The sequence below is a fragment of the Amblyomma mixtum genome, chromosome 3, assembly GCF_055824585.1.
Source record: "Amblyomma mixtum isolate Tamu chromosome 3, ASM5582458v1, whole genome shotgun sequence".
NCBI lineage: Eukaryota > Metazoa > Arthropoda > Arachnida > Ixodida > Ixodidae > Amblyomma > Amblyomma mixtum.
In genome coordinates this window covers 50,973,152-50,986,931 of record NC_143014.1, presented here as the reverse complement: position 1 = coordinate 50,986,931, position 13,780 = coordinate 50,973,152, and the positions used below count along the sequence as shown (strand labels likewise).

Genomic DNA, 13,780 nt, shown 5'->3' with positions numbered 1-13,780 from the left:
ACTCTTCTCGAGCTCCCGTAAGGCTCATTTAGCAACGGTGAGCAGTTTGCTCACAACCCGGTAGGCAGGTTGCGATGACGTCATAAGGTCACATGACCTCTGTCGTCAATCAAAGCATTACGTGAGGAAATTCAAATTTCTAAATGCTCTCGACTGGTCAATTGGGGTGACGTGACCCCGAAGACGTTATCAGGAAATTGACCAAACAGGGAATATCGTAACGCAGTGCGCCGGAATTTTTTTGTGAGACGACAGCCTAAATGCTATGGCACTAAAAAAATAAAAAAGCTAGCTATTCTCTAAACTACATGGGCGAGGAGTTTCTTTAAGGCTTGTAATATGTACTTAAAACCGCTTTCATAGGGTGGGATTCTGTTGTCAAAGGCATTTGGTGATGCTTTTTACAACTTCGTTGAGTGAAGCTCACCCATTTGAGCAAGAATCCTTTGCTGGACCCGTGAGTTTTCACCAGTGCAGTGACGAAACGAATGTCCTCTCCAAATAGATATGGACCCTAACAACGCCTAAGCCGAATGGTCCGGACGTGTTTACATCCTTTGCAGTTCCCAAGCGCCAGTATGTAGCCATTCTTATTACATTTCGTTCAAGCAGAACAAAACGACAAGCTACTGAAAACTACGTTATTCTGAATAGCCTCTCCCGAAATCGCCCTCTTTATATCCGACTATTACATTACTGCGAGAAGCGCGTTTAGAGGGGGAGGAAAGTAAGAAGAAGTCTTGCAGATGAGCCTGTCGTTAGATTTAAGCTCCCCACTCAAGTGCAGTCAACTCGGTGTTTACAAGGCTCATTTTTCCTCTCATTTTATGAGATCGCCTTTAAGGCCCGAAGACATCTCTGCTCCCACAGAAATAAATAAGTTGTCGAACCTCTCCGTTTTTCAGTAATTTCGCTCGTGCGTGCGCTATAGCGTACTCCAAATCAGTACGTATAGGTTTCGTCGGAATAGTAATGGCAGCACTCGATTCGCAAGTATATCAAAGCGTTACTCACTGTAGACGCCTCGTACAAGGTCATTTCACTGTCAGTTTTCACTGTGCAATCAGTACACTGGCTACTTGGCGCAGGAAAGATGATTCATCGTGTAAAGAAACTCGGCAAGCGTCCGCGCGTCTTAATTCATCTCCCTTGCCAGTACAATGGTATTGAGCAGTAAAAATGTTTTGAGACCAAATGCATCGACTTTAGGATACAGAAATGGCAGAGCGCTAAATTTGCAGAAAGTTCGTCGATGCCTCGCCACGCACACAAATGTTCCCAAATTTTATCGCTTGATGATCCCTCGTGTTTTCTATATTCAAAGTGAGGAAAAACAAGAATGCCCTGCGTCATTTCCGATGTTCAGCAAGTTAAGGAACGAAACGCTGTTGACACTTTTATGAGCCTTTCTAACGAAACGATCACGCTTACAACAGTAGTGAGGACAACACAAAATCATTGCTGCCTTTCCTTCGGGATAGACAGCATTTTGTCGTGTATTAACTCTACGTTCGCTGAATCAACGCATCAATTGTGCAAGGTTTTAAACCGATACAGGTGCTAGCGTTCTTCCGTACAGCCATTAGCTTGCGAGAGACCACACTACTCACGAAACAAACTGTCCCAGAAGCACCTGAAGGATGGCCTGGGTCATTTGAAATTCCAGCAACATGTGCTCCGGGCGAAAGCCTTCGAAGTTGCCGTCCTCCATTTGCGCGCACGTGGGCTGGAACACTCGCAGCACGCCGGCGTGGCTGCCCACCAGGATTTGCTCTGCGTGAAAAGCAAGGGAAAAATGCAGCGCCGTTTACTGTCCTTGCCGAACCTGTCAGTGTAACTGCATTAATTGATCTCGAGACAATGACGCCGGTCAGTGGCCGCACAGGTTGAGCTTAAGGCCAGACGGTGAGAGGGCTGCCGAAGTAATGGGCCCAAGAGTTTGTAGAAATATATAATACGCGCCTTAAATTCTGACGTAAAACCTAGCACCTCGCGGAGCAAGCTGTGAGCAGCCATTTAGGCGGTAACCACACAGCTATGCAAGCTCAGCCATGCGCCATGTTACTTAACCATGTACCGTAAACTACCATCAGAGAGATAATAAACTTTCAGCGTTCAGTTGTGTGATACAATAACTCTCTTAGATCACACGAAAACGCAGGGCCGTCTACGGTAGCTTTGTATCAGTTACAGTATCCTGCACTCCCGAAAGACGCTGCCCATAGGGATGATGACGGCCAATGTCAATTCAAGTCGAAAGTTTTACCCGTTATAAGCAGGCTTTTTTTATGGTAGAATTTTTTTACAAGGTAATAATATTTGTTTTATTTATTTGAAACCTGCATCGCCAACAAGCATTACAGCAGGCGGACTTGTTTTCATGCTAAAACTGTGCGCTGGGCGGCCTATCTATAGGTGCGGACTATAAATGGGGGTTTAGTTGTAAAACTCGCCTAATATAAGGTGCACCCAACGCAGTTCTCATTGCCACGAGGTTTTTTTAAGGTCACACTTGAGTTCTGTTTACGTTTCTTACCCTCGAAGCAGTTTACTGGTGTCATGCATAAATACTGACGCTAGCAGCTATCTCCATTCGAATACCGCGCGTCTTCTCCCAACAACCCACACAGAAAAAAAAAAACACACTTAAGACTGCTTACGGGTGAGAATGGGAAAGCATTAAAGTGCTGAGTCATGCTACTTTGCAGAATGGCTATGAGTCATGACTATAACTACAAGGCATGACTATGCATACTTTGTACAAAATCTATACACTTTACATTACTTGCTGAGTCGTGCTACGCTGCGTAGGGCCCTAGACCGCCTTGATCCTCGCTTAACCATGTGCTATGTTACTTAACCATGCACCGTAAACTACCATCAGAGAGATAACAAACTTTTAACCTTCAGTTTTGTAATACAACAACTCTCTTGGATCACACGAAAACGTAGGGCCGTCGACGGTAGCTTTGTATCAGTTACAGTATCCTGCATTCCCGAAAGACGCTGCACATAGGGATGATGACGGCCAATGTCAATTAAGATCCTGAGGCTGTGGCCACAGCAGTCAACAGCCCTCAAGGCTTACAAGGCACTGTTTTGCTTCCTGAGAGCGACTGGCTTGAGGGACCAGTTGTGGCTGTGCCCCTCGTCCCTTCTCTCTTTCCCTTTTCAATTCCCTCATTCCTCTTCCCCAGTGCAGTGTAGCCAACCAGAACACCCTACTGGTCAACATCCCTGCCTTCCCTCTTCTTCTTTATCTCTCTCTCTCTCATGCTACGTTGCAGAATGACTGAGTCATGGGTCATAGTTATGACTACCAGGCATGACTTTGCACAATGTTGCGTTACCTGTAAAGTGCTGAGTCATGCCACGTTGCAGAATGATTATGAGTGATGACTATGACTGCGAGGCATAGCTGTGCATAATGGTTACGCAACTCTATACGCCTTTATTTCAAAACTGAATAAATACATCAAACATGTCTAAAAAATAAATGTGAGAGGAAGCCCGCACCGAACCAGAGGTTATCACAGGCAAAACCAATTGAAAATAAAAGAAAAGGGGCCAAGGGGCCAACGCCCAAGAGAAAATTAAAAAAAAATATCAAAAAACGGACACAAATGACGGCCGGGAAAAGGTGGTTTGTAGGGCAGAGATGCCCCAAAAGGATTAATAATTACACCTTGCATTACGCTGCTTGTAAAGCGCTGAGTCATGCCATGTCATATAATGATTATGTGTCATGAGTGTGACCACGAATCATGACTTCGCATACTTTGTACAAACTCTATACAACCTGTATTACGTTACTTTAAAGTGTTATGTCATGATACGCTGCAGAACGGCTATGAGGGAGAGGGAGAGAAGCCCTTTAATGAAAAAACAGAATTTACCCGGGTCTAAAAATCGCTGGCATGCTACTATGCGTGGGGAAGAGGATTCGGGAGGTAAAGGCGGAAGGAGAGCGTTGCGGAAAAGGTAAAATAATGCGAAAAGGGCAGAAGGTAAAATTCAACATCTTGACACCTGCACATCTTCAAAGTTCTGGCTTATGGTTTGGTTTATGGGCTTTAACGTCCGAAAGCGACTCAGGCTATAGTAAACGCCGTAGTGAAGGGCTCCGGAAATTTCGACCACCTGGGGTTCTTTAACGTGCACTGACATCGCACAGTACACGGACCTCTAGAATTTCGCCTCCATCGAATTTCGACCGCTGCGGCCGGGATCGAACCCGCGTCTTTCGGGTCAGCAGCCGAGCACCATAACCACTGAGCCACCACGGCGGCCTCTTGAAAGTTCTAATTCACCTTGCATGTTATCCTGAACAATTCTTCACGCAGTGAACTTTGTTAGCTCACATGTCAGATTCTGCGCTTCATCAGTTCATATTTAACATCATTACTCGCCGATGCGTATTTGATGGCAGAATGACTACGACAATGACTATGAGTCATGACTTTCATAGGTCATAGTACGCTCCGTTTTATCATTCATGTCTATACACAATATGTACTGCATCATCCGAATTTCATGCCATAGAGCCTGACTCCAAAAGGCATGCAGACAGCCTTGCCGGTATCATAGTCGTCTTGCGCAATGCGCTGCTGCGTGTTTCGCCTCGCAGCAAGAAAGACTGAGCTGTCGGAGCTAGACACCACTGCTCTCAAATCAGAGCGAAGAAGATAGCAAAGACGAACTTTTTGTCGACACAGAAATGATACATCTTGTTTCCGCCAACAGCCTGGATAATGTTCATCATGGCGGCTTTTGAGACAGTATCATTTTTGTGGCGATAGAAAAAAAAAGAAAAAAAACATTCAATCACCAAAAGAGCCGCAAAGGAATGCACAGTCGTTTCGATGCCCGTAAGGATTTGTGGATTTCACACCTAGCCCCGGAGGACTAAGCACCGAGTGAGGATAATATAGTAACAAAAATTTGTTTTTCAACAACTGGCCTCAGTGGACAATGCACCTGGTGCGGACTGTAGTCCGGATATTACGGTGCTTAAAATCTCGCGCTTTGCTCAAGGTAGCATCGTTAATGCTACATGTATAAGATGGGTTAAAGAAGGACGTCACCAAAGTCCATGACTGAAATGTAGGGGTGTGTGCATAGTATTTTTTCGAAACCAAACATAATACGAATAATCTGGCTTTGCCACCGAATACGCATTGAATACTTGCATGATTATTCGCTACTTGCGGGAATATTTGTACAAGACGGTTATATTCGTAATAAACGAATATTCATGCAAAACAGCGAAGCGCTAGCGGCGGTGCTATAACTGGTGGAGTTAAAACTGCAGCTGCCGGACGTAACACTGATCTCCTCTTAGAGGCACACAATATGAAGTCAGTATATTAACTCTACGACCGTCATGTCGTACGCATAGGAAAATCACATTTTTCTACTGTTGACGACAAGGAAGAAACCCACATCTCAGTTCTCGAGAGAGACGAGAGTTGTGAACCATGACCTACGAGATGGGGCATGAAGGCAGGGCCTGCTAAACCTGGCTGAACACTACGGCGTCGCCCAGTATTTAAGGCTATATCACACGTAAGCATTATGAACGCAGTCACAGTAATGGACCGCGTCCCGGCGCGGAAACCTCCTTCCTGCGCAGACTGGTCGCAGCAGCATGCTAGAGGAGTCGGAGTGGGCCGTGTTTTTTAAACAGTCGGTGATGAAAACTACGGAGTGCCCACTCCAACTTCGCGCCAGTTATTCGAAAACTATCCAAAAACTTTAAAACGTATTGATCCATGGGGGATAATTTTTAACGTGCGCTATTTTATCCGTTCAGCGAATCTAATAGGAGGATATTCTATTCAGTATTCGAATATTTCGAACATTCGCCCACCCCTACTGAAATGGAACCTCCTGCTTCAGGTGAGTAGAACGCAGCAAATTATTTTCTTAATTTTCAGAAATTTCTGAATTTTGTAGCAACTACTTTTAAACGCAAGGAATATTGTGGAAACAAATTTGGTAGATGCCTGTTAACATCTACGTGTTCTTCATAAATACGTTTTTAAAAACCCGTAGTTGGGCCCAAGGCCGAGCTTTCCTTGAAATTCACTCAATTGGATTCCCTCAGCATTGAATTCACCCAGTACAGTGCATAGTCGGTTACGCTTTTTCCAGTTAACTAACCAAAAATTTGTGATTTTTGGGGGCTAGTTAGTGGATACAAGAAACGGAATGGAGATCCACAGTTCTTTCTTTTCCAAGTACCACAGTCACAACGAGGTCGACTTCCTAACAAGCTTTCTTGCAGTACAGAGAAGCTACCTCTCACGACGACCTAATGTATCATTCGCACGCGGATAAACAACGGCGAGCCGCATTCTCTATTGCATGCCGTATATTCGTCTTACTTTTCAAAGGTTTGCGCTCAAAAACAATTATCTTCTTCGGGTAGTCAAGGTCTACAGGCAGCATTATATTGCCCCGAGCACCGACGTTCTCGAAAAATAGAACGCAGACTCTAGCGTTCCTGATGTATGCTTACACAGGAAAGCTAGCCGACGCTACTTTCTATTACATGATTAAGCGCCACAAACGGGACATAGAAGAAGGAAACACTCAGGGTCACAACAACTAGGGACACAACTTTCTAGACTCCCCCCCCCCCCCCCCCCCCCCCCCCCCCCAGTGCGGGACACGCAGTATAGTAGAGGCCATGCTGAAACTCTGTGACGACAGCTCATATTTAGTCACCGAAGATATATCTATACGGAATAAATGCGTTCCATCTTCTGCGCACACGCCCGAAGCTCGAAAACGAAATGTGGCACGGAACACAGGATATAGGGGCCAGTTCTACTTCCTTTCGTTTGCTTATTCTGTGTACAGGCTGGATTCCCAAATTTGTTTCATTTACAAGCCCACTCGAAGATAAATTCACGGATGGCCATAAAAATAAAAAAATGGGTTTTTTGTTACTAATTATAAGAAATTTGCGCGATTAAGGAGCGAACCAGAACGCATGCACGGGTAACGTAAAGCACGGATAACCTTAAGCTTTTTCATGCAATGCAGCAGCAAAAATACTGACTCGCTGACGAGACCTGCAGAGGACTCGCCGTTAATTTCCGTCGGCTTAGTTGAGTGCCAGACTTTTTGTTTGATTAACTTCGCTGACATCGATCTGCTTGCGCGGATGCACATGTTTGAAAAAGCCTTAAGCCTTGCCTAGGTTCTGGCACCAGAAGTACCGGAACCTAGGCAAGGTAGGATCGGGCAGCGCATGCAAGTTTTCTGCACCACCACTAACCTGATTTCGACGGGTCATTGATGGCGTTGCCAATGCACAGGCAGGTAGCATCAAATGTCTCGTCTGTCCCACAGGTAGCAGTCCACCAGTCACGCGCTTTAAAAAGTGACATCTGAAGGTTCACCAAAGCCTGGGAAGTGAGACAAGAGGTTCACATCTGGGAAATAACCAGCTTGTATATACATTTGCGCGACACTATCAAGTCCCTCACAGCTCAGAAGTGTTGCCTTTGAAAAGAAAGCTGAAAACCCGTAGGTTTACTTTCTTTGGCATTGGTCGGCGGTGAGGCCATTCACAAAGCCGAAATTTGTTTTATGTCAACAAAAAACCAACTTTGTGAATTCTCCACACTGACAGTGGAACGCAAATCCGATCATCAGTGAAGAGGCAGTGCAGTTTAGAGAGCGAAACCGATCTCAGGTACCCCTAACGGTTCCATTTATCGCACCAGAATCAAAATCCTGAGGATAGCACATCGTTTCAAATGGCAAGATCAAACTTAGCACACTCCAACCGCTGCAGGTCTGAACTAACCTCTCATTCATACAAGCGTTGCAGCGAGTCATGTCAGCCTAAGCGCCCATATACAGAAAGAAATAATTATCCACAAACGTTTGTGCAAATCAGACTACGAACAGACGCACGGCATACCTGAAAAACACGGGCGCATGTCGTTTTGCCGGTCGCCTAGGCAACGCGCCAGTCGACGGTTCCAGATGGCGCCACCCAGTGGACAGGGGCCTCCCCTCTTTCGCACGGGTGGACTGGAGGAGAGTGAAATGCGCGCTGCCCTCAAGTTCGCGAGGTGCTTTCGCCGGCCGCTGTCGCTTTCTGTTGGCGGGGTGGGGACATACCACGGAGGCGGATAAATCAGCGAGCGTTTTACACAAGACGCAGATCTGTGTACTAATGGTATAAGCCTGTCTTGTCAATATTCCGTTTTTCCTCTCCCAGTACAGCAACAAGAATTGATTGGAACCCGTAACGATGTGCAGAATGAAAATTTCTTGGTATAGGAACATTGAAAAGAACTACAAAGAAGCCGAGAAACGGGTACGGGAGCAGTAGCGTCATGTCTTTCGGTTAAGAACTCTCACGAGACGACAAGTTATCAAGGACCACTTGTCTACCCTCTGTCTCTATCTTCGACTACAAAGTGCGTAAGTTGTAGAGCTTAATCACTGCGGACAAGTATCCCAGCTTGTTTCCGGCAGGAATTGCCATTAGTAACGCGTTTTGTGGCAGTTTTTAGCGCAGGAGTCGGTACGTCTACCTTTCCAGATCCCTATGTCCGTAAATTTCTGTTCGTACGTCTGACCACCTGTCGGCGAACGGACACTGCAACTCAGCAATAAAGCTCACCCCGTTAACAATAAAGAGCACCCATGTCTTGTTCCGGCGTCCAACAACGAACACAGAGTGGAAGCAACAAGAAGAAGAACGTTTATTAGCGATTGCTTGCCGGTATAGATAGCCTACAGGCGTCTGCATAACAGCCACGTGTTACAGATAGAACGCTGGCCAGAGCCCATACAGAGAGCGCACGCGCAACTGGTACAATACATCTCCCTCGGTGCAATGTTTAAAAGTCAGAGCACAATACGAGACACTTGTTGGAAATCCTAGTCGTAGCGGAGACGAATGGGCTGTCGTTTTTGTCGGGTGGACCGCCTTGGCACATATTGCGTGGGCTGTGTTGAAGACTGTGACGCTCCCGCGTTTTCCTGGGAAATGTCGACGCTGTCAGAGTCCTCTTCTGTTAAGTCACTGCGGAATGGCTCACGTGTGGCTAGAAAATGTCGGTTCCGTCGAAGCACTTTGTTGTCCTCTGTAAGAACGCGATAAGACTTTGACGCCACCAGGCCCATGACTCGGGCCTTGCGGTCTCATGCATCCCCAAGTACTCTTACAACTGTATCTTGAGTTCGGGCAGAGATTTTCCTTTGGAGAGTATTTCCTGACGTGGTTGGCGCCGAGGTGTCTGTTGGCTGGAGGATGACACGAAGTCTGGTAATCGTGTGCGTAACCTACTACCTTGAAGGAGTTCTAAGGGGGACCGATCTTCGGCTAGCGGAGTCGAGCGATAGCCGAGTAGACCCAACCAGAAGCCCTCTTTGCGCTCGCCAGTCTTCATTATTCCTTCGACAATTTAGACTCCTTTCTCGGCGAGACCATTGGTCCGTGGGAATCTCGGGCTCGACGTCACGTGCTTGAAGTCATATCTGGATGCGAAAAAGCACATTCATGGGATGAAAACTGAGGACAGTTGTTAGCGCAGACTTCAAACGGGATGCCATACCTTGCAAAAATTGAGCTAAGTTTATCAATGGCAGTGCATGTCGTGTCATCGAGCTTTTCGACTTCAGGGAAGTTTGAAAACGCCTCGAACATGCACAGGTAAGAGTTTCCACCATACATGAAAATGTCAACATACACTCTGTACCAGGCATGGTCTGGAATCTGCCTAGCACCACAGGTTCGATTTGTAGTTTGTACACGTATCGTTGACAAACATTTGACGATGTTTTCAATGTCCGCATTCAGTCCCGGCCAGAATACCAAGCGACGGGCTCTCGCTTTGCATTTATTGATGCCCAAGTGACCTTCATGAATGCGACCGAGTATTTCAACTCTCATAGCTTTTGGGATGACGACCTTTGTCCCCTTCATAAGAAGGCCTTTAACTTGTGATAACTCAGGCTCGAAAGGTTTCATCGAGGCTTCAATTTCTTCTGCATTGCTTAGTTGCCGCAAAACTGCAAGCAAGTCTTGGTCATTGGCTGTCGCTTCTGCCAGTCGATCAAACATTTTCTTGTCTACCAATTCCGAAGTCACGCCCACTGCATGAACGTCGGCGTGATCAGTGAAGTAATCTTTGTCGCTTGGACGGCTGCCGACGACCTTGATAGCATATCGGCCAGGAACAGCTGCTTGCCTGGGACAAAGTGAAGAACATAATCTTACGTTAGCAAGAGAAGAAAAAACCGCTGCAGTCTTGGTGGCATGTCACCAATGACTTTCGAAGCAATTGTTATCAGTGGTTTGTGGTAGGTTTCGATGGTGAACTTGCGGCCGTAAACGAAATGAAAAAATCTCACAACCGAAAGCAATGGCCGTCGTCTTTTTCTATTTGCGCGTATCTTAGATCTGCCTCCGTCATTGTGCGCGATACATAGGTGACCGGGCGTCAACTATCGCCATACTTATGAAGAAGGGCAGAACCAATCCCATTTTTTTTCAAGCATCTACGACGACCTTGGTCTCTCTAACAGGATCGAAAATGGCTAGCCAAAGTGGACCGCTCAATGTTTTACAGGCAGCTTGCCATTCTTTAAAGTGGTTTTCGGACCATTCAAAAACGGTGTCAATTTTGATGAGGCTCCGTAGAAGCGTCGTCCTTGCCGCTATATGCGGGATGTATATACCCAAGTAGTTCACGACCCCGAGCATTCTGTGAACCGCTGCCGTGGTGGAGCTACCTCGGTATGTCGGGTGATGTGTATAAGGCAAAGCTCCAACGAAATGCAGCAGCTAGGAAACGCCGGCGCGCTGAAGAAACAGATGAAGAGGTGGTGGCTCGGCTCGAGCCAGTAGGCAGGCCCGTGCATTTCATTTTCATCCTTCTCCCAGTCACAACAACAACAACAACCGTCGGCGCAGAGCGGCGGTAGACACGGCGGATGCGGGCTGAAGAAACGGATGAAGTTGCTTTTGCAATTTCCGGGCTTAACCAAGCTGAGCCTCTGCCAATTTTTTTGGCCAAGGCATTTCATTTAACGGTGCGATCAGTGCGGGGTTAGTTCTTATCCAGTCTTTGTTTATGATGTCACCCACAAAGTCAGTATCGGTGACACCGAATTTGCATTTGTCCGCATCGAGCGTCAGGCCGGCCTTTTTAGCTAGTTTCAAGACTGTGCGGAGGCGAGTATTGTGCTCTTCTCTTGTGCTACCCCATATCAATATATCATCTATGTAAATTCTTACCCCTGAGGCCTGGTCAAATATTTCATTCATAGTTCTCTGGAAAACCTCAGGCGCCGAAACAATGCCGAAGGGAAGTCTCAAGAAAGCGCCCAAAGGGCGTTCCAATTGTGCATGCCTTTGATGTAGCTTCATTAAGGGAATGTGGTGGAAGCCTGGGTATGCGTCGATGTGAGAAAAAAGCGGCCCCGGCAAGCTCAGCCTCAATGTCTTCTCGTTCAGGCATTTGATAATGTTCTCGCTTTAGGCACTCGTTAACTCTCCTGGGGTCAATGCATATGCGCAGTTTGCTATCTTTTTTCCTTGCTGCAACAAACGGGCTCACTCAATCCGTTGGTTCGCTTACTTTGGCCACGACTCCGGCTTGTTCCATTCGATCCAGCTCTTCTCTCAGGGGATTGAGCAACGCCAAGGGCGTCAGTTGCACGGGCTGGACTATCGGTGTTGCGCCCTCCCACAGTATACCATGCGTGCTAGACAGCCGATGCCTTGAAACAGCTCGGGAAATCCATTAACCACGTGGCCAGTGCTGTTCGTGTGCACAACGTTCACAGAACGGGACAAGAGTCCTAACGCTTCGCTTGCAGGCAGCCCCAGTATGGCCTGGTTGCTATTTACAATGAAGAAGTCGAAGAACCCTCTCTAGTCGTTAACAACTACTTGTAGCGAAGCCATGCCGATGTGCTTTATAACGTCGCCGCTGTATGAGCGGAGGACGTAGGGGCTTGCATCTTAAACCAGACTTCGCTTTGAGCCTTCGAAAAATGGAGTAAGGCAACAAATTCGCGAGCGAGCCTGTGTCTACTTTCAGAGACACTAGTTGGGAAGCCACCCTCGCGTGGATGACCCAATCGGCTCCGCTGCCTGAGCTGACGTCGATGATTTCAAAGCTTTTCTGCTCGTCGCGTACTTCGCTTATACTGCGGTCCCTTTATTGCAATAGGTCGAAAAGTGGTTAGCGCCACGGCACCGAAAACATGTTTTGCCAAAGGCTGGGCATCTACCACGTTCGTGGAAGCAGTTGCACTTATAGCATTTGAATTGCCTGCGCATTTTGATTTCAGCCACTTCCTGTTCTCGATGAGGCTCGTTTCGCTCCGAACATTCTGCACATTGTTCACGAGTTGAACATTTGCCTTGCTGACGTGGTACGATTGCTGCTACTTGCTTCTCTGCTTGAGCTCATGCATGTGTTTTGCTCGGCGCATACCTCTTCAGCTGCGCAAATTTTTTTCCGCCCTCAATAACGTAAGGTCTTTAACTTTCAGCATCTTATCGCGCACTTTCGGATTTTTTGTGACAAAGACAACCTGGTCCCTGACCATGGAGTCATTTCAGGTTCCAAAATTGCAACTTCATGCAAGTCTCTTCAGGTCCCGTGAAAAATGTTCGAAAGGTTCGCCCTCAGCTTGGGTTCTTGAGCGGAAGACATACCGTTCGTACACATCGTTCTGCTGGTGTTTGCAGTATTCCTAGAAATTCTTGGTAACCGTTCCATAATCTTCCTTGCTTTCGTTGTTCGAAAGCGAAAAGTTGTTGAATACCTCTAAGGCGTCCACACCGGCCACCGTGAGCAGCAGTGCGGTCTTAGCTCCCACCGTCCGTGGTTCTTTCGTCGGCTCCGTGGCCTGCAGGAAGAGCTCGAACCGCTGCTTGAAGAGGTTCCAGTTCTTTGCGTTGCTACCGGATAGCACCAGCAGCTGCGGTGGCTTCACTAAATCCATCGTGCAGTGCACAGCGGTGCCCCTCCTAACAGCGCGTTACTGCGTACGTGAACGCGATCCCACTTCGGACACCATGTTCCGGCGTCCAACAACGAACACGCAGAATGGAAGCAGCAAGAAGAAGAACAACGTTTATTAGCGATTGCTTGCCGGTATATATAGCCTACAGGCGGCTGCATGATAACAGCCACGTGTTACAGATAGCAGGCTGGCCAGAGCCATATAGAAAGCGCATGCGCAACTGATACGATATATCTGTATCAGCGTTCAGTGTATCCATAGTTTATTCGTGTTATCGAGGTAAGCTTGTAAGATGAAGACAAGTAAGTAGCAGGCAATAAAAATTAAGAGAGCCTCGATAGCATGCCTATGGACTTCTGTAGGAGCTACCTCGTAAGAGCAGAATAAAGGTGCGGTAATCCGTCAGAGCCGCAGTATTCTCTATGACCACCCTATAAGAAGATATTAAAGCACGGTGTCATTTAAGCGTTCTTGAATGTTGATGAAGATGAACAAAGAAGTATTATTGTACGACCTCGATACTATACATGAGCGCCATTGGGAGCTACGATATGAAGATAAATTATAGGTATTCAGCGTAGTCATTATGTAAGAGCAAAAAATGCATTCCTGAAGTAGTTCAGTCCGGCATAAGTGCGGACATGACTGCAAATTAACGGACGCAACAATGAGCGCTGGATGATGTTTCAGCTTTAAAAAAAATGATTTAGATATGAGTTGGGGGTCGCGAAAGTTATTTGTATTAAAGTATTGATTTCGAATTTATTGC

At 46.7% G+C, this 13,780-nt stretch overlaps 1 protein-coding gene across 3 annotated transcripts in view; it reads right to left on the bottom strand.

Moving 5' to 3' along the window:
* BBS9 (Bardet-Biedl syndrome 9) overlaps window positions 1-13,204 on the bottom strand; it is a 42,715-nt gene extending 29,511 nt beyond the window's left edge. For 2 of the 3 annotated variants that reach the window (XM_089579138.1, XM_089579140.1), the window contains exons 1-4: window positions 12,811-13,204; window positions 7,937-8,049; window positions 7,286-7,415; window positions 1,611-1,773 (exon numbers count right to left, since the gene is read on the bottom strand). In XM_089579138.1, coding sequence (XP_089435264.1) covers window positions 1,611-1,773; window positions 7,286-7,397 — 275 coding nt within the window. In that variant the 5' untranslated portion in view covers window positions 7,398-7,415; window positions 7,937-8,049; window positions 12,811-13,204. Of the gene's footprint in view, window positions 1-1,610; window positions 1,774-7,285; window positions 7,416-7,819; window positions 8,050-12,810 lie in introns of those variants that run through there. The other variant, XM_089579139.1, reaches the window with a different exon arrangement.
* Window positions 13,205-13,780: the final 576 nt, after the last annotated feature.